This window comes from Psammomys obesus, unplaced genomic scaffold (genome assembly GCF_907164565.1).
Source record: "Psammomys obesus unplaced genomic scaffold, mPsaObe1.curated_primary_1811, whole genome shotgun sequence".
NCBI classification, from domain to species: Eukaryota; Metazoa; Chordata; class Mammalia; order Rodentia; family Muridae; genus Psammomys; species Psammomys obesus.
The window spans coordinates 429,922-451,050 of record NW_026590767.1 but is presented as its reverse complement, the minus strand read 5'-3'; the positions used below and the strand labels follow the sequence as shown (position 1 = coordinate 451,050).

Sequence of the window (21,129 nt, the reverse complement as noted above, 5' to 3'; positions counted from 1 at the left end):
TTGGGGATTCCTGTGTGAGCTTACACTTGGCCTTTGCTTATGTGTAGCAACCGTATGGTCCTGTCTCCTGACAGGCTTTCAGCGCTCTCCTAGTTCTTAAAGCTTTAAGCTAACAATCTAACTCTAGGTAATTTTTAAATTTAAACCAGGTTTCTGTCTCTGAGTGCCGGCCAGACAACACTTTCAAGAGAACGATGGCTAAGAGCAAAGCAGCTGGAATCATCCAGGAAAAATAGGCTTCAGCAGCAGAAGAGTGTGAACGGGAATGAACTTTAAAGTTTGGAACTTGGAGAGAATGGGCAAGCTATAGCCTCCGTGCTGTACAATTCAGATTCCTTTATATCACATTGTTTTATAGATAATTTGTATCCAAAAAAAAAAAAAAACAGTGACTTTTCCTGAAATCAAGTCTGGTGACACCTAAAGTTTATATAATCTCTGTAAGGGCTTTTACCTTACTGGTTTTATGGAGTTTTGGAGTTTGTTTTATAATTAGTTATGATGTACACAAATGTATTTGATATTAAAGGTTTAATAATGATAATGTTGCTGATCATACCATTTCCTTAGCCACATCATAGGCCAGACTCTCGAAGTGTCAGCTTCACCTGAAGAGTTATTGGAAGAACTGTTAATTCAGAATGGGTCTGTGTGTGTTGAGCTTGGGTGTACTTGCCATTGATTCATATGACCGCTCCCATGTCATTTTACACATATCTAGCCACAGAAACATTTTTCCACTTAGAAGCTGTTAACAGCCTGCAGACCTAAAATAGACTTTCCCATGGCAGGAGTTCCCAACTTTTGGATTTCAGAGACTACTAATACCTCCAAAGATTTCTGGGATAATGTTGCCAATTGATTTTTGCCAAGTCATTTGAAAAAAAAAAAAAAAATCACTTTGTTTTCATAAAGGATACTCTCAGAACATGAGGATCATTTAATGGAATAAATGCAAGTTTGTGAAGATCGCTACATCGTCCTTAACTTTGCTCATGTCCTGCATTTGGAACTATCATTTTAAGGGACTGTGAGGGAAATAATGCCTCCATGGAACCTTGTCCAAATATGGAAAATCACTATTTGAATATACTTGTACTCTTTATGGTGCTGTGTATTGAACCCTGGCCTCTCATACACGCTAGAGAAGCGTTCTAACACTAAGCTACACCCCCAGCCGATAGGGGCCAGGGACTTTTAATCATTTTCCTTGTTATTTAGCTGATTTGATGAATGTAATGGATTTTGATCTTTTAATATAAGTTTTTCAGTTTCTAAGTGTATTAGATAAATAAAATTCCAAGTGCAGTAAGGGCCCATACAGTTAGTTATAGGTAGGTTTTCCTCAGACCTGCTCATTTTGTTGTGTATTTTCAAATGAACGAAAATGTTATTAGTACTTATAATTTGCAAGTTAATGTGGTATAATGGTAATTGTGGCAACAAGAATCTTTAGAAAGGTTAGAACATTGCTGTTAACTGTTATGTATGTGAAGATGAATTCAGTTGGAAGCAGATGATGGGCGTTGGTACCTTACTGCTAAGGAGGCTCACATTGACATTGCTAACCAAGGAAACAGGGTCAGCCTTGCTCAATCAAGGAATCAGCCTAATGAAAGGAACTACAAACTACTACATAGTCAGCATTCTTTTCCTAACCTCAAGTCTATTTTTATAACATTATTGTAAATAATGTTCATATTAGAATTCTAACTGGTTTTCATTTTTATAACTGGTAGACAAGATCTTAAACCTTTGAAAATAAAATGTTCACATAGATTTTTGAAGATGCCATTTTCTTTGTCTTAGAACAGTTTAGTTTACCTTGTCAAATTGTACCAATGTAAACTGTAATTTACCAAAGAGAAGTCATAATTTTGCTTGTTCTTACAGAAAAGTTCCCTTAAATAACCCTGTCCAGAAAATAAAAGTTCCAGATTACCAATACCATGGGTTACTTTTCATAAATTAAAAGCGCAGGATAGCGTCTACCCAAGTTGAACTGGAAGAGACGGAATCTTCAGCCTCTCCTTTGCCTCCTACACACATGGATGTTCACCTCTGTAGTTCACAGCTCTGTGTCAAGGCAAGATGTTAATCCTAACCAGGTATCTATCTTTCTGTCCCTTTGGAAATGCGGGTCATTTCTATGGAAATCCAAACATGCATTATATTTTCCCACTTAACTGTGGCATAATACTCAATTATCCTAAAGAGCCTAAAGAAAAAACAAAAGGGGAAAAAACAAGACTGGAGCATTCAGTTTTTAATGTTTGGGATTTAAAATACAGTTTACATTTTTAAAGTATAAGAACACTTTAATTGAAAAAGTTCAAAACAAGTGTTTGGTTATAGCAAACTTACCATTTACGAATTTTCTGGTTGAAAACCACTGTTACTATAATAAATACTATACAAGAAATTCTCATACACATTAACACTTTGAATTACAGTGGTATTTTAATAGTCACAAGACTTGACACTTCTAATAAATAACAAAAGCGGAATGTTTATCAGAGTTAACAGACATAATGTTAAACCGAGTCAGTTAAGCAGAGGAAGGCTCTAAAGGTTCTAAAGGGTGCCAGAGACATTGACACTTGCTAGAATGCACCATACAGCTTTCTTACTCTGGCTCACAGAAGAGGCCAGTGTTCTTGGTGGTCAGTTACTGCATAAAACCAGTCTAACCTACATTGTAGCTATGTTTTCCATAGTTCTTGAACCTACAAGAGACGGTAAATGTCCCCCACTGAGAGTTACAACTTTTCTTCGAGTCAATCGACATGATTTTATTAATAAAATGTTGCTGCAGCAGGTGTGCTTTATGACAGGCAGGCCCGTAATTGTTTAGGAACTTGAGAAAAAAATTAATGGGGGTCAAATGAAAATACATCGTTTCACCACTGTTAATTCTCAACTTCAGAGAGGATGTTAAGCTGGCGACTTTTTTTTTTTTTTTAATTTAGATACTTCTGCACACTAGTATCACTTTAAAGTTACTAAGATCTAAACCTGCATTTCCCTTAGGGAAGCAGTATGCTAATTCCTCATGTGGGCGTGTCCACACTGCATCTGATTCACAGATAACCCCCCCACCCCCAAACACCACCTTGGCTTATTTCCTGCACCTTCCTGAGTGAGATGAACAATCCGCTCTGTAGTGTGCTTGCTACTCTGATCTGTCGTCCAAGATTCACTTGTAGCCTTGGCCTACACATTTGGAAATTCTCTCAGGTTCAGACTCCTTGCAGAAACAATTGCCAGTAAACATAATTTGAAATCCCTAAACTCAGTATAGGTTAAAATAGCCTAAGAGTTAAAAACTTCATTTTGAATTTTTAAATAAAAGCCATAGGATTGTGACTAAAATCTAAATCTGAATTATTCGTGTCTGGCATTGTGTAAACATATTTTTAAGTTCATTTTGCTGAATTTCGTTAATGACTTCAGGCTCTGCTGGACTCTTCTGAACTTTGGCAACTGCCAAGTTTATCCCATGAGTTAGCCCAGCTTGAGTAATACTAGCGACTTGAACCATAGAGCTGCGGATCTTTGCAAAGGGAGAGACTGCTCTGCTGCTGCTCTCTGAAGAAGGAGTTACACAAAGCCCTGCCTCAAGCTCCAGCAGGCTGGACCCAGAGCTGGGGGTCTTCTGAGATATCACTGAATGTACCGGTTCAACTGATAAAAACTGTGGGCCTGTCACAGAACAAGACACATTTAGCTGAGACGGTCGAGAAGGCATCTGTTCCACTGATTCTGAGTGGGTTTCTTCATTAGAAACATGATTAGTCTTTTGGTTTTCCTCACTATTCTGAGATACAGGCCTGGTCTCCGACAGCTCAATCATTTTCTGTGCATCCTGTACAAATCTCTGGCAGTAAATATCCACAGGCTTGGCAAAGCCAGTCAATCCGCGTATGTTGTCAGCAGACGGACTTTTCTTCAAGGGAGACTCCTGGCTGTTCCCGAGCCCACTTCCATGACCAACAGTAGCCTCTGAGGGAGCAGGAATGCTGATATCCGTGCTGCTGGCAGACTGGGAGCGACTGCCCAGTCGAGGTGCAGAAGCAATGATCCCACAGCTCGGTAGAATGTAATCTACTGGCCCTACGCTCTCTGAAGACTCAGCTAACGGCCTGTCTTCCTCTGACTTAGAATTTGTGAGGAATTCATCCGAGTGGTATGAGTCGTTATCTGAAGACACGTCCCCATCAGACTCGCTCTGGACCTTACTTTCGATTACTCCAGAGTTTTCCATGGTCTCAAGACTACTATCCGACTTCCAAAGATTGACTTTTAAGTTTGGTTTCAGAAAGTTAACTTTCATTTCTGGTTTTGTAAAGTTTCCCAATTTTCGTAGGTTGCCAATGTTCACGTTGGATTTGGTCTGCTTTACTTTTTGATTTAGAGATGAAAATTTGCTCATTAAAAAACTTTTCCCTTGGGCCAGAGAGCCTTGGTTTTGAGATCTGATACCAATGATGTCTTCATGAGGCTTACTGCTCTTCCTGTAAGTTACAAGAGAAAAAAAGATTAATCAACTAATAGAAGTGGAAATGCTTTTATTTAGCCAAGGTTTCCTGAAAGTGGGGTACTGCTAACTGATGGTAGAGCTGACGCTAACACACCATCCAACATACAAAACCTTTTGGATGGTGGTGTTTGAGTTAAGAGTATAACTCAAAGTGGATATTAGACATATAGGATAAACCTACTAAAACCGGTACACCTAAAGAAACGAATCAAGAAGGACGACTCTGGCTAAAATGCTCAATCCCCACTCAGAAAGGCAAAGAGGACAGACATCAGAAGAAGGAGGAAACGGAACAGGACAGGAGCCTGCCACAGAAGGCCTCTGAAAGACTCTACTCTGCAGGGTATCAAAGCAGATGCTGAGACTTACGGCCAACCTTTGGGCAGGGTACAGGTAATCTTATGAAAAAGTGGAAAATGGTAAGACTGGAGAAGACAGGAGCTCTACAAGGACAGCAACAGAACCAAAAAATCTGGGCACGGGTCTTTTCTGAGACTGATACTCCAACCAAGGACCATTCATGGAGATAACTTAGAACCCCTCTGCACAGATTTAGCCCATGGCAGTTCAGTCTCCAAGTGGGTTCCATAGTAATGGGACAAGGACTGTCTCTGACATGAACTCTTTGATCGCCTGCGCTTTGATCACCTCCCCCTGAGGGGGGCGCAGCCTTACCAGGCCACAGAGGAAGACAATGCAGCCAGTTCTGATGAGATCTGATAGATAGACTAGGGTCAGAAAGAAGGGGAGGAGGACCTCCCCTATCAGTGGACTTGGGGAGGGGCATGCGTGGAGAAGGGGGAGAGAGGATGGGATTGGGAGGGGAGGAGGGAAGAGGATACAAAGTGAATAAAGTGTAATTAATAAAAAGTAAAAAAATATAACTCAAACTTTCTAGCAACTACAAAAAAGAGATGGAATTAAAGTTTTACATATTATATACAAAATAATGCACCTCGACAGATATATAAAGATTCGTATCTTTAAAACAGTCCGTGTGCAGTAATTTGATTACAGTATAACTGACTGGGATTGGTCATGGTTCAAAGGCCAGAGCCCTCATGTGGCACAAGGCTGCCCTTCTGAGAAGTGCAAGTCTAACGCATGCGCAGTGCAGTGCCTCTAACCACCCGTGCAGGTGGAAGGCTCCAGCAGACGACTTGCTGATTGTAATGAGAACCTGAAGGAATTCCAAGCTCTTACATGCTCTGTGTCAGTTAATTTTTTTTAAAGATCTGGGATATTTAATTAATGTCTGTTCTTTCCTTTATTGTCAAAGTCTCTGTGTGGACATCTGCACAGGATCACATACCGCAGGATTACTGCAGGGAGAATAAATGCCTGAAGCCGTCACAGTTAAGGGATAGGAACAACATCTCCTACCCTAGTGGAGCAGGAGCATGGGGCTTGACCAGTGCTCAGGAGCAGGAAAAGTCTACACACTATAAGCGTGAAACAATCTGTTGGTAGGAATTAATGTTTAAAACATACTATATTTCCTCTGTCTACTAGTGGCACTGGGATGCCCTCTCTGGTTACTTTAAGAGCATCGCTTGTGGCCAGGGCTGACAGGAGGTCTCTTAGGTCTTGTGAGCCGTGTTTCATCACAATTTTCACATGTGTTACTTAGGGAAGCACTCATGGAGAGGCTAGTATTTGCATTAAACACATCTGGATACTGAAACATAATGTAAGTGCCACACATATCACTTGAGAAAATAAAAGCCTGGGTCATTAATTCCTCAGAAGATAAGGTCTGTAAGATGGTGTAGGATTAAGGAAAACAAAGAGAAGCAGTCCCCCTCAGCACATTCTAGATGGTCTCCTATGGAAAGCAACTCAATAAACTGTTCAGCAGTTGGACTTTAAAGCTCTAAGTGCATTACCATTCAATCTGTGTGATCCTTCTGACATTCACTCTCATCTTACAGGTAATCGACAGGCCCAGAATGTACAGTCAACAGTGTCTGATAGCATCACAGCTAGGCACGGTGTGAATCCCAATCCCTACATTGTAGGGCTGAGGCAAGATGAAGAATTTGAAGCTAGACTGGGCTATTAGTGAGACCCTATATCATGAAACAGACTGCTTTTAGCTGGGTTGGTAGAAGGCTAGCATGCATGAAACCATGGGTTCAATCTCCAGCACAGCATAAACTGGGTCTGATGGCACAAGTTTACAGCAGCAGTACGCAAATGAGTTTTAAATTGCCTACAATATATGGATGTACTTCTTACAAACAGTAATATATTAGTGAGCTTATACTGTGTAAAAGGAATTTTGTTGTTTAGCTGGCCATTTTTTTACTTTGGGGTTTTCCTGTTTTAAGACAGGTTCTCTATACCCAGTCTGGCCTTGAACTCTTCTTCCTCCCAGATGCTGGGATTTCAGGTGTACACCACTGCACCTGGCTCTGAATGATGTTTATACTTTTTAAAAAAAATACTATTTTATGTACAGGAGTGCTCTATGCCAGAAGAGGGCATCAGATCTCACTATAGATAGTTGTGAGCCACCATATGCTGGAAATTGAACTCAGGACCTCTAGAAGAGCAGCCTGTGCTCTTAACCACTGAGCCATCCCTCCAGCCCTGATGTCTACACTCTTGATACTGACCTTTCTAGTTTCTTCTCAATGATGGGAACATCCAGCCCCATGGCTTGCTTCGTGATCTGTAGCATCTCTGCAATGCACTGAAGAGTATCTGAAATCCAAACACAGCTCTTAGCCTTTCCCCCAGACACTAGAATGTGTGGCCACAGATTTAAATACTAGGCTATTGCCTGTAACTTACAGAAAACTGTTACTTGCTCACTATCTTCCACTCTACTACTTCAACGTGTTCTAAGTGATGATTTGAACAGAAGAATCAAGAGCAAAAGAACTGAATGAACAGCAATTAAATGTTTGTTCGAACTCACTGTGCTAGATGCTGGAGCAGCAGCTGTCGACAAGGAGCAGCCCCTGTTGGCTGCCTCCAGAAGCAGGTGAGAAGCCCAGCCCCACTACAGAGACCCTTGATACCAGCTACCCGAACAGAACAGAGATCTCGAGTCACAAAGCCACTCCTGAGCCATCTTTCTAGAAATCAGTGTCCCATGCAATTGCTTTGTAGCAGACACAGAGCTATTACTAACTTATCTCTGAATAATTTCCCCTTTTTCTCTTTTTTACCTTTCCCATCTTCCTCGGGACTGCGGAGTACAGCTCTCAGTGTGTGAAAGTAACCACTCGCGTCCTTACACCTGTAGTGCAGTCGCATGCAGGAGAACTTTGGTTTGCCAAAAAGAGTAGGTTCAGGACCTAATAGAAACAAGTGTGTTTATAGCTGTTCTTCACATGACAGTCTCTTCCTTTACTTCAAATGCACCTACAGTATCAGCTAACTATGAGCATATTTCTATTCATAATCTAAACAAAAGTAAGATATAAACTTATGGCCATTTGTGAAAATGTTTTTATAGTGTGTTAATTAATCATGGGTTTCACTATGACATTTCATGCACGAACATATCTCCCAACCACCACAGGGCCCTCTGTTTTATCACGAACTTGTGATTTAATGAGGCCATAAGAACACTTGTTCAGTTATAATTGCTTAAACTCTTTGGTCACTGGAGATGTCTTCATGAGGCATGAGATGAAAGCAACCATACCCATCACTAGTCTAAAGGAGAGGGGACATCCACCATCGCAGACGGCTTGTAGTACCCTCTCCTGTGAGTGAGTCAGTGTGTTAGCATTTACCTATTTCTATTTTTTCCAGGTCTTCTAGGCGCAGTCGTTGGTACTGGTTTACTTTATCAACTTCGTCATCATAACTAGGGAAAGGGAGTAACATGAAGGTTAAAAGCAAGTGTTTTGGCTTTAGCTCCGAGGCTGAGGTGCAATGTAACGTGCAGTTAAAATAAAACCTTTCCAGCAAGCATTCCAGAACAAAATGAAGCATAAAAACTATATAAAGAATAACAGCCCAGCACTCAGGAGGCAGAAGCAGGTGGATCTCCTCAAGTTCCAGGACAGTCAGGGCTACATAATAGAGAGACCCTAGGTATATCTGTAAAACCAACACTGGGGGAGTTGGGGGTGGAGACAGAGGAAGGTGGAGCTCTGCAAGTTCGAGGCCAGCCTGGCCTACAAAGTGAGTTCAGGACAGGGACTCAATTGGAGTATCACAGGGAAACCCTGTCTCAGGAAAAAAAAAAAAACCTGCCTCAGGGGGAAAAATGGTAACATATAGTTTAACAACTAAAGGAGAATTTTACATACAAAAGGGAAATCAATTGCAGTAAAAAAATTCACTTTTATAAACAAAATAAAAACAAATGTAATTAAAACTAAAGCAGTACACACACACCCCCCCCGAAATACCTTAGGTAAGGGATAATACAGCAGATGGGCCTGATGCCCCATCAACAAGGAAGACAGTCATGGCCTGTGCCAAAAGGCATGTGGAGCGACAGGAAATGGCAGCCTAAGCCAAGCCAAACACAGAGGGCTTATCTGCGCAGGAAATATGCATTAAACCTGCATGCGGCAAGGCTCAGTGGAGAAGCACTTCAGCTCTGGCAGCGGCACAGATAACTGCCTTTTTGGAGATGGCGCTAACAGACCACCAAAGTCACATAATTGATCATATGCTTGTAACCAAGGAGACGCTGAAAGTCGCATAATCATATGCTGGTAACCATGGAGACACTGACGTGTACGCATGCGCACACATAAGCTGTGCATCTGCAGAGCTGCGTCATTCAGCGGAAAAAAAGCTACAAGGGATCCAGGGTCTAACAATGGGGAAAATACAGCAAGACAAGCCATGATAGATAGCCATTCTTGATTAAAGAAAACAAAAACAAAAAACAAAAACAAAACGTGTGTGGTGCCCAGGTTTTGATGAATTCCAAGTAATACTAAGCTAAAACAGTGATAAATAATTTAAATTTTCAAGGATGATAATTTAAAAAGCTCAATGAAATTTTATATATACATGAAGACCAAAGAAATGTTAAGCATTTTCAAAAGCAAACATTTTCCAAAAACAAATTAAAAGCTTTAAATCAACGGCAACTTACTAGGCCACGTAGTAGGCAGAGTTAGAAAGCAGCAGCAGAACGTCCACATCCCTGTGAGCAGCGTCAGTGAGGCTAGACAGACATGACACCAGATAAATTATTTTTATCCACATTTTTTTTTTTTTTGCTTGCATATTCCTACCTATGACAAAAGGTTGCCCAGGGGAACAAATGAAAATGCAATAGTTCTACTTCTAAAGTTAAATTTAATACAAAAGCAATATATCCATCTGAGAGAAAAAAAAAAATCTTAAAACATCTCTCCCCACCCCCACCTTTGAGGTGGGAGAAGATTTGGGTAAGGAGAGCCATAGCTGAAGGGCAATCTGTTCCAGACATGACCAGAAGGGGGAGCAGTCCTCAAAGGAAAAAGGATAATGTAAGAGCGAGGGACGGTGTTGGAGAGGTGGTTACTGGGAAGAAGAAAGAAAACGTGACACCCAGGAGGAGACATCGTACGTTAACTCGCCTTCGCCAGTGTTCAAAATAGCACACTAGACACTGAGGATATTTTTGCACTACTAGAAAACTGCTATTCTGAAAGTCTTAGATAAATGAAGCAGTTGTGAAAGTGACGGAAGGCAAGCCACACTCCAGTTTTCCTCACTATATATCTCACTCGGCTTTCAAGGAATGAGTAACACTGCTTTAAGGCCATTTTGCTCCATTTCCCTACTTCAAATACCAAAACAGATTAGAATTCGGGAGAATGTTGAACCATTAAACTGAGACTATAGGCAAAATGCACATCTTGAAATTTTCTGATACAGAAACGGGCAAGGATTAAAATATACAAATAACCACAAACAGGCATAATTCAAACTGAGATGAAAATTTTCAACCTAATTTCTAACCTAGCACGAGTAGCCTTTCCGGCCAAATTGAAACAGCTGCATTCTGATGGCTGATCTTCAGATTCTACCCCGAGATAGACCCTGCCTTACGACCTCAAACCCACCTGCAGCCTCTTACTACGAAACCAATAGGAAAAACGAACAAAAATCCCAAATAGGGACTGTCCATTGTAAATCAAATTTAAGCCGCAAATTACATTGCTTGCGAATGAGGTCACTGCTAGAGGGCGCTGCAGAGGATAGTGAATTTACCAAAACCTTCACTTCCGTTTTCTGCATCAGCACCACCTTGCTGCAGCTAAAATGCAACAGTTTTCATCTGACATGAATTCCTCCGTTTTTGCCTACACGGAAGCCCTCAATGCGTGAACTAGCACGGAAGCACCCAATAAAACACAGGCTGAATCTGGCAGCCTGCATCTGCGTAAGAGGACCATGAGATCAGAGATCCTGGCGGTGTAGGCGGAAAATGACGTGGAATGACAGAGTAAACGGTGTTGAGGTTTTTTTTTTTTTTTTTTTTTGCATACTTACTGCATTCTGAAAACTGCCGCTTGACCCGGGCCACGCCACAAAGATTACATCACGACGATTTTTACACGAAAAAAAAAAATCTAATTACAGCGTCACTCCCATCCTGGCTGCCTATTCTAGAGTTAGTATTTACATCAGTCAAAAACATTATGTCCTTATCTAAAAGCGTTTGGCACGAAACACGCGGTCGAATGCTGTCGGTCTTTTTTCCCCTCCCACCCCGTTTTTACTGCAGCCTCAGGTGCAGGAGATAACCTCCCCTGCCCATACACCCACTCCCTACCCTTAAAAACACACACACACATTTGATACGAACAAGAAAACAAACAAAACCCTTACGTATAAGCCCCCCCCACCCCCCAGCACTGCAGCTCCTCGCTGCTAATCATTTCTGTTTTCCCGCCACTGCGGCAAACCCTCCTTCCACACTATAAAAACAAAAATTGCCAAAACCACGTGCAGCCTGACGACAGAGACAACGGTCGCATACAAGGCGCTGTCTTCCGGAGACATTAACATCGGGTTTTGGGAAAGAAGTAATTTACAGGAAAAAATGCAGCCCAACAGGTACTTTAACCATGAGTCCTGCAAAAAGGAGGAAAATCTTTAATGTCATGGCGAGAAAGCCATCCGACTTGGCTCCTGAGCGCGAGGCGAAGGGGGGCGGCACCCTGGATCGCTGCTAAGTCTCCGCCAGTCACGCCCACTTCCGCTGCGGCTGGCTGCCACCACGCGTGCGCACTGCATCCCGCGTCCTCCGTCCTCCGCGGAGAATACAGACCCCAGCCCGTGGAGCTGGACACGCGAGGGGGGCTTCTGGCTTGTGCCTTTACCGCAGTCTGGTGGGCAGAGTTGCCGCGATGTGGCCGTGCCGTTCCTACCCGGCAAAACTGCGCGGAAGGTGCGCAGGGACCTGTCTGCAGCTCTCCTGGTTCCTTCCAAGCCTCAGCCTCCTTCCTGCCACTAAAGTCCAGCCGTCCTTTGGCAACTGAGGCGGCGAGAGTCTGCAGGGATGGACTGTGCGGCTTAAGTGGTGGGAGCTGAGCACGCGCCGTGCCCAGGTTAGCTGGGTGATTTAAAGGTTGTGGTCCATCCCAGCATGCCCATGGCAGGGGCGATTCCTGCCTGGCAAGCATCTATTGGGTCAAAATGCTACATTTTGAATCGATCCCCTTGTATCTTATAGATTTACCTTTTTATAATGGGATCTAAGTACCATTAGTGTATTGCTCTCAAACATTTCTTTATGAAAGCCATTAGGCAATTAAAAATACAAGGCCCAAAGATAAAAATCAAAATGAGCAGGGGTCCCTTCAGGGTAGATATAGGGGTAGTAAGCCAAGGAGAACTATTATCCTTTTTCTCTAGGGTCTCTCCAGGCTTTCAGCCCAGTTGCTGCAATATTAGTTTTCATTTCAACTAAGCAGATGCTTGGGACTGCCCTATTGCCCAGCCTTTGACTTGCACTTCAGCCTCCCTAGCCCCCTGATGCCTACGGTTCAACGGTCAGCATTGAAGAAGCTCCAGAAGATGGATCTTCGCCCAAATCCCCCCCAGCAGGCTGAAATGCTAAGTCAAAAGGCTGGGCAATAGGGCAGTCCCAAGCATCTGCTTAGTTGATCCACCCAAAGAGGTAGGGAGCAATCATGTCAGTTTCCAGGAAGTCCAGATCTCAGCTTGCAGTCCACAGCTAATCCCAGAACAGAGTTAAACAGGTGAAAATCTGCTGAGACTGGAGACAGAAGTTAAAATTTGTCTATAAATGGGAAAGATCAGGGAAAATCTCATCTGCGATCCTTTTGAGCTATGCCAGATCCAGGTCACATCCTGAAACTCATATGAATTTTTTTGGTACACAAAAGGAAATATATATTTAGCAAATCTAACATACCATTCTGAGAGTAACAGGTAAAACTGCATCCCACTGAATGAGTATCAGTTAGCTGTTTGTTTTATAACCTGTATAAACAACTTAAGTGTATCCACGGTAACATTTTTTCTGTGGGCATAGCTGTTGGTAATCAGCCATGAATGGAGCTTGGCCATTTTTCATACATTCAGCATCTACTTTTAGACCCCATCTTCATGTTCACACTGGGAAGTTATGCAGAAATACATTACTGGCTTTAATGCTAAACCCTGGATGCTTGGATTTTTCTTTATAAAGTAACTAGAAGGAATAGATTTAAGATATTCCTGTGTCAAAATCTACCCCCAAAATGGCAGATATTAAGAATACCATACTAAAAGCTATGACTTTTGGGTCAGATATACACATTAAACAGATGTTTTTAACATAACGAGAAGCAATTTAAGTCTATCTCCAGAAGCCAACCAAAGGAAATTAAAATCTCGAGCTGGTGACTGAATAATAAGCAGTCAGTGCTCCATCAACTTATCAGAACTCTATTGATTAATGCCAAAACTCTGAACTTCTGAAATCTCATAAGCACAACAGTAGCAAAGAGGGGGGAGAAATCTAAAATATCTCCCATTTTTAATCTGCTTTAAAACCTTTTTTATATCTTTATACTCATAATTATATACCTTAAAACATCAACTTGGACTCTCTAATCTTTTTTGCATTTATCAACCCTAAACCATTTTCAAACCAAGTAACACTCTCTAGATTTTTACAACCTAAACTCCTATATCTTCAGACCCTATATAAGCTTCATATTTTTATCCAGTATATATATTAAGACACAAGCCACTGACATGAATCCTGTGAGCAAGGCAAACCTGTTTTCCTTTCTAAATAAGAGATCTAGTACCATGTAGTTCTAGCTAGCCAATGAACTGATTAATGAGCTAACAGTGGATCTAATTGTCTGCTCTTTAGCTGCAAAGCTACCATAAGCTTAGCCTAGCCGTCAAAGTGATCAGAGACCTGAGAAGGATAAATTATAAGCTAAATAAATATACCAATCTATGTGCCAATCAAAATGACAATGATGACTAGTTAGTCCATCACCTAGGCAGTGTCCCTGGCTCCTGTGGTCTCATAACATCGTGGGCAGAGGCGGTCCAGCTAGGCTCAGATGAGACTACTTCTACTGCTTCTGTGGAAAGAGTAACAGGAGAGATTGACCTCACCTTGCCTCTCACAATGTGAGACAATGGCTCTTCAGGTGTCCCCGGCTTTGTCCACACTTTAGGCTGGGACCTAGCAGTGGGCCAGTTGGGGCAGTATTGCCCAGTGGTTAGCATACCACAATCCAGAGTTGCAGTCATCTGTCATTGTGCCCAAATCTTTTTGGAGACCTTGGGAAGCTACCAGCAGGATTTCGGGACTTTCTGTCACAATAAGCTTACACATGTTAAAATGCCATATTCATCAGATCTCTGACAAGCTTGAGGGCCAGCATATCTGAGTTACTCTTTGTCTTTATCATCTGCTCTAAACTGTGTCCTATAAAACAGAATGCTATACAATCTATTTCTAGCATATTTCTGAGATGCATGTTCTAGAACTATATATTTAAGACAAATAAGCAAACTTCATAGTTACCCATCCTAGGCTTAACCTTAAAAAAACCTGAACAAAGAGACTAGGTAAGGCTCAACTGCAGTATGTAGCATGACTTTAAATCTGCTCTTTCTGAACTAAAATCAAAGCAAACCTCTTAGTCAGATACAGTTCATAGAGAGGCTAGCAAATCTTGCTGCTCCTACCACCTGAATTAAAATTGACCAGTAAAAAGCTTTGCATTTAGCACTAATCAGAGGACTGAACGTAACTCAGAGACCTAAACAAGGATGATGGCAAACTCATGGCTCCACCCTCTTTATCTCCGGACCAGCATGGCGGCTGGCCACGTGTAACTGAACTCAGCTGGAAGCCCTAAACAAATATGGCAGCAAAACTACAGCTTCCCGTGCTCTCTATCCCTGAACCATCATGGCGGCTAGCCATGTGTTAGCACAGGCTGTGACTGACAATACCAAACATAGCCATTAGGTGCTGATGATGATCTGATGATACAGCAAACACTGTGGCGCATCCACAATCCCCCACAACCAAAAGTTCTAATATAGTGATCAAATAAGTTTTAGAACCAACTGCATAACAGAACAGTACAGAACAATCTTAAACTGTACAAATTATTCTAGCCATACCAAACCTATCAGCCAGAATTCTTTCTCCTTAAAAGAGCATAAAAAACATTTGCAATGAGGAATCATCAGCCTTTTAAATGAAGTACAACATATTTAAATACAGTTCTTTCTCAAATCATATTAACTCTCTGGCTTTTTGTAATACATCCACTAACCTTTTGCAACATTCTATATACCTTAAAAACTCTCATGAAAATCCTTTCCATTCTGACATGATCCTGCTGGAGCCCAGCGTCTACGATTTGCTTTTTATAGGCAATTCAAAAACAAGTTACATTAATACAAAAAGTTCTGAAACTGACAAATTCTTTTTTAAAATAACTTCCCTGTAGCAGGTAACATAAAGGTAACATAAACAAACTCTAAGGAACTTAGAACAAGTTTTAGGAAACTAGGTGAAAACATGTTTTCCCATAAACAAAGCAGCTTAACAAACAGCTCTCCACAAGATACATTTTAAAAACTGTAATTTTCTCAATTAGTCCAAACCACATGGCTCAGTTTTACTTAGTAAAATTAATAAAATAAATACCAAAATATTTTTACTCTCCCCCAAAGTATCAAGAAACTTTCAAATTTTCTGTTAGACTACACAAGATCATCCTCATACCCAAATGCCTGATGAACTTTAAACGTTTTATTATAGCCTTAAACATTTAAACATTTTTTAAAACCCATTTTTGCAATATCAAAATAAAGTACCCCTTTTGTAGGAGAGAATTCACAAGGCATAACCATAATCTTAAAAGTCAAAACCAGATTTTAAAACCAGCATTTACCAGTGCAAACAATGTAATTTCTAAAACCAATATCAATTTAAAATAAGTCATCCTTTTAACCTAGAAGGAAATGAGAATTATTTGAACAAGGTTCCCTTTTTGTTTTTACCCATACCAAGATGGCAGTCACATTATAACCCACATGGTAAAGTCAAGATGGCAGTGAGGCACTGAGGCACTTCATGTACCACAACCTATACATATGCGTTCAGACCTTATAAACACATAGGCACACATATACATTTTAAACAAGTTTCATGAGGCCTTTCAGAACAAAAACAGAAGGTAGACACAAACAAATACTGCACAGAGACACTGAGACAAAAAAACACTCACCAGCTGGCCAAATTTCCCAGGACCAAAACTGACTCTTCTGGGGCAGGCCGAACATACTGATTCCTCCTGCATTGGGTGCACGAGGCAAGGACCCTGATGCCCCAGGAAGACACTGAGAGTGGGCTGTTGCCCCAGGAGACACCGAGTGGCACTCACTGGGACCAGGCAATATAGATTACCCACCAAAATACTGAAAATACCGATGAAGCTAGGGGCGTCCCCCTGAACTTCGGCAGCTGTGACCACCAGTGCGACCACCTTGATCACGTCTTGCTACCCAGATACAGACACCTTGAGCTCTGAGGAATTTTCAGAACAGAGAACAGAAAGTACTACACATACAAACATTGCACAGAAACATTTAGACACTTACGGCCGGCATAAAAACCTGCGGGTCAGGTTCCTGGAGTCTTAGGGTCCCAGGACGAGCCCCCAAAATGTTCTGCCCAGTTCACGAACCCCAAAAGACCAGGAATAACTAGACTCCGCTGTAAATACATAAGGTTCGTTTTATTGTAAATTACAAGCTGCAGCTTGGGCCCACACCCCCCCACCGCCGAAGCGGTGGGAGCCGAGCATGCACTGTGCCCAGGTTAGTTGGGTGATATAGAGATTCTGGTTCATCCCAGCATGCCCAAGGCAGGGGCGATTCCTGCCTGGCAAGCATCTATTGGTCAAAATGCTACATTTTGAATTGATTGGCTATAGGAAGGTCCCCAGACCATAATGACCTGGTGTCCCTCCCTAGGGGGATGGGCCAGTTTCCTGGCAACTGTATCTCTAGTGGGTGGGGGAAGAATGCAGTGAGGTGGCTTCACCCCTCAGGGCATTGCTAGACTCCTTTATGTACCTACTTCAGGTTTTAATAATAGCTGCTAATTTATCTTTTGGTCTTTCAGCACATCTAGCCTAAATGCATATTTTTTAAAAGACAATCCAGTTTTTAAAATAGGCAAGGGAGACAGGAGTGGTGGCAACACACCTTTAACCCCAGCAAAAGCAGTCGGATCTCTGTGAGGCCAAGGCCAGCCTGGTCTACAGAATGGGTTCCAGGACGTCTGGGGCAACAGGGAGAAACCCTGTCTTGGGGGTGAGGAAGGCCTGCTGAACCATACACTTCAAATAGGTGAGCTGTGTACTTTATAAATTACATATCAACAAAAGCATTTTAGGACTGCGAGATGGCTCGGTAAAATGCCTATTGCACAAAGGAGTTGAATTCATATCTGCAGTATCCACATGTCTGTGACCCTAGCACTTCCTGTGGGGGGCGGGGGAAACAGGAGAAGGCTCTAGGTGGCCAGCCAGTTTAGCCAGAATTAAGAGCTTCAGGTTCAATAAGAAACATTGTCTCAAGGGAGGAAGCCAGCTGCTGAGAGCACCTGGGTAAAGGCACCAGCTACTAAACCCGACACATCTAAGATTAACGCCTGGGTCCGTCTGATTGGAGGAACTGGCTCTCTTGTCCTGATTATATGCACACTATGGCTTGCGACTGTACACAATGACACACATACACAATAAAATTCTAGAAGGCAAGATGGTGGTGGCACACGCCTTTAATTCCAGGACTTGGAAGGCAAAGACAAGGCTATCAGTTCCAGGACAGCCAGAGCTACTCATAGAAACCCAGTATCAAACCACACCCCTCAATTTTTTTTTTTTATTATTTTAGAAATCCATCAAGGAATGAATAGTTGAAGCAGACACACATGATGACTTGCCGACGCCTCCAAGCACAGTCCAGTAGCCCAGTGCCATGTAGCCACTGCCAGAGCTACCTTGTCCTCCAGCAGGGACCCGGCAGTTCTGCATCTGGATCTGCATTCAGTTAGCAAACAGAGGACAAAGATTCTACAGAAAACACAGATGCCCAGAGCATGTTTCTCATGGAGAGAAAGGGTAAATCTCTCTCAATCTCTCTCTCTCTCTCACCCTTAGAGAGGAAAGAAAAATACCAGTGGCGCATTGAAAGAAACTGAAGCATCGGTGGATGACAAGACAGATGAGAAGAATTACTAAGAGACACAGAAAGGCTTCTTTAACACGATGGAGATGAACCCTCGCTTGGCGTTTCCATGGAAACTGATTCAGCAAAATAAGATGTGAAGGTGTTAATGGTCCTCTATTTGAGAAAGTGCCACTCCAGAACAGGCAGGAGAGAGCACTGGGAACCATGCTGAGAAGGCTTCTAAATTCTTACTGTGGCAAGCCACTGGGCAATTAAACACCTCCCATAAAAACAGAAAACAAAAACAACACAGGTCTGAGCTATGCAGAGCTCAAGGGGGAGAGCAACTGCCTGACTAACATTCATGAAGCCCTTAAGGCCAAATAAACAGGGTTCAATTGTGTCTGTCCGTAATCCCAGCACCTGGGAAATGTAAGGCTGGAGGGTCAGAAATTCCACCTCTACTGTAAAGTGCGCTTGAGGCCAGTCGGGATACATGAGGTCCTATCTCAAAAAAGAAAAGCAAGCACACAACCTACCCAAGCCAAGAGCCAAAGTGTGACCTAGGAAGCTACTGGCTCCAAAATATCAGCCCACCATCTCCACCATCAGACCTTCTATCCCAAAGCCTCAAAGAAAGCAGTTTCTGACAACTGTAACAATGAAACAGGAAAAAAAAATGCTGAAAACTGATGAATGTCTAACACGGTCAATCTAGAGGACCAGGCTCCTGGGACCTGAGTGGAGAGTGGCCAGCCCTGGCAGCCGTGGGTGTTGCTGAGGAGCAGACCATGTATCTGCTCCAAAAGTCTGCAGTTCTAAGCCTGTTCCACAGCCGCCTCTCGAGCAGCAGCACATTATTCTTTCAGACATCCCTCTTGCCCCAGGTAGCAATGGATCTCCCCAGTGAGCACTAAAGAGCTGACAAATGCACCACTCCTGCTTACACTAATGTCCTACAGGAAGAAGAGAACAGTGGTGGGAGCTTTGGCTAGTGAAACAGGAAAGGCATACTCCCATAATCATTTTTGGAGGCTGAGCACCAAGGAAGAATTAGAAGACAAACCATTATTATCAGGAAGAGAAGTACATCCAACAGTGAACTAGGAACTAGCCAGGAGACCTAACCAGAGGCCTCCACCTGAAGATGCCCTGAGGGATAACAAGGAAGAAGTCTATTTATGCCTGGCAACCAGTTTCATGAAAATCAATGTGAGACAATAAAAGCCTGGTAGAGATCTTTAAGAAGCCACCAAGGGCTAGGTTATGGGTTGTTCTCAAAAAACAGAAACAACTCAGCAGAAGCTCAGCCTGATACTGAAGGCAAGCAAGGCACACAAAGGACCCTGGGGCTTCATTTGTATCGAGAGACACAAATCACGAGCTGGTTAGCACCTACAGATCAGGCAGCAATAAGACCAGATGGACTTGAAGCTTGCAGCTTAGAACACAAGCAAATGAGGTTCTTGGGAGGGAGAACCACTTGATAAAAATCTACCAATTCTGATCTATATTTTGAATTTCCAATGAAGAAAAAGTGGGATCTGCTTTGTGGGGACTATTCTATCTATAGAACCAAAATATAGCGCAAAAAGATGTTCAGAGCCTCACTATCCAGCATGTTATTATTAATCAGGTATTCTTTAATTTAAGGTGCTCCAGATGTGCAGAAGGCAGTCACTGGTTTCCTATTAGCAGAAAGCCAAATTTTACCACTATTACAAAGGAGGGAATAAGCCTGGCATGGTAGCTCTTTAATGCCAGCATCTGGGAAGCAGAGGCATGAGGCTACCCATCTGTCAGAGGCCAGCTTGGTCTACACAGAGAATTCCAGGACAGCCAGGACTACATAGTGAGATCCTGTCTCAAAAATGGAACACTAAGACGCAGGGCATGTAGCTGCTAAGTACTGGAAAAGGGCGGGAGCAGAGAAGCATTACATCATGCTGGTGGCGAATAGGAACAGACTCCACCGTGCTGCTTTAAGTGTTTGGAAGCGGAAAATTCAAGACCTGAGACTAACCACTCCCTTTGAGGCTGAGGATAACCTTGGGCTTCTGATCCTCTGTCTCCATCCTCTAAGGACCAGAATTATAGGCATAAGGTGCAAATAACTGACCCCAGGGCTTCTGGTGTGAGGAAGCCTCTGGAGGCTTCTTAAAGACCCAGCGGACTCAAGTCTTGTCCCACCACTAATTTCACAAAACCGGTGATCATGAATCTTTGCAAGAGTTTTTAATAACTCTTCACAAAGCACCCTTTCCCTAATTTCGAGGCGTTTATTATCAGTTATCAGTGCTCTTCAAATAATCTTTAAGATTTGGTTTTATTGTCTGAGTTTGTGCCTTCCATAGAGCATTTCACAAATGTAGCTGGGCAGTGTGCAGCCGAAGGTGTGCGTCCTCTTGAACCCTTTCTCCTGAGAGTCCAGCTTACTGCATCGAGGCACACACGTGTGTAACTGTTAAAAGATACAATGATGCTTTTTATTCCTACTGGTGCAAAGTGCTCCCAGGCTTTCATAGAATAAATACACCAACTCATACTTGACATTTTTTTTTTAATAAAAACACCTAGTTTTCAGTGTTCTTCAAAAAACTGATGCAGCTGACCCATTTGAACGTTGTTCTGTTTTGCTTCACTTTTTGAGACAAGACTTTTCTATAGCCCAGGCTGACCTCAAATCCAAGCACTCTCCCTGCCTCAGCCTCAAAAGGGATGAGATTACAAGTAGGAGTCAACATTCCAGGCATTTCTTTACATCCAGTGTTGTACTTAGGTGTTTCTTTTCATGACCCACTGTTTTTGGCAACCCGTTAATCCTGTACCAAATGTGGGTGTGCCCTGTGCTGAAACTGCCAAGGGGGATGCAATCGAGTCCACACGCTATGAACAGCTAGCTGCCAGTGCTAATGGGGACAACTTATCGAGCCAGAACACGG

General features: G+C 42.5%; 2 protein-coding genes across 5 annotated transcripts in view; one reads left to right on the top strand and one right to left on the bottom strand.

Annotated features, from left to right (window-relative positions):
- The window catches only part of Mcmbp (minichromosome maintenance complex binding protein), a 44,186-nt gene extending 42,239 nt beyond the window's left edge, over positions 1–1,947 (top strand). The window contains exon 16 of the mRNA XM_055608930.1: positions 150–1,947. Within this exon, the coding sequence (XP_055464905.1) occupies positions 150–276 (127 nt within the window). The 3' untranslated portion in view covers positions 277–1,947. The remainder of the gene's footprint in view (positions 1–149) is intronic.
- A 1,255-nt stretch (positions 1,948–3,202) lies between these two features.
- The window catches only part of Inpp5f (inositol polyphosphate-5-phosphatase F), an 87,038-nt gene continuing 69,111 nt past the window's right edge, over positions 3,203–21,129 (bottom strand). For 2 of the 4 annotated variants that reach the window (XM_055608809.1, XM_055608811.1), the window contains 5 exons: positions 9,615–9,686; positions 8,290–8,363; positions 7,717–7,845; positions 7,159–7,246; positions 3,203–4,514 (listed from right to left, as the gene is read on the bottom strand). In XM_055608809.1, coding sequence (XP_055464784.1) covers positions 3,374–4,514; positions 7,159–7,246; positions 7,717–7,845; positions 8,290–8,363; positions 9,615–9,686 — 1,504 coding nt within the window. In that variant the 3' untranslated portion in view covers positions 3,203–3,373. Of the gene's footprint in view, positions 4,515–7,158; positions 7,247–7,716; positions 7,846–8,289; positions 8,364–9,614; positions 9,687–12,585; positions 20,649–21,129 lie in introns of those variants that run through there. The other 2 variants (XM_055608808.1, XM_055608812.1) reach the window with 2 other exon arrangements.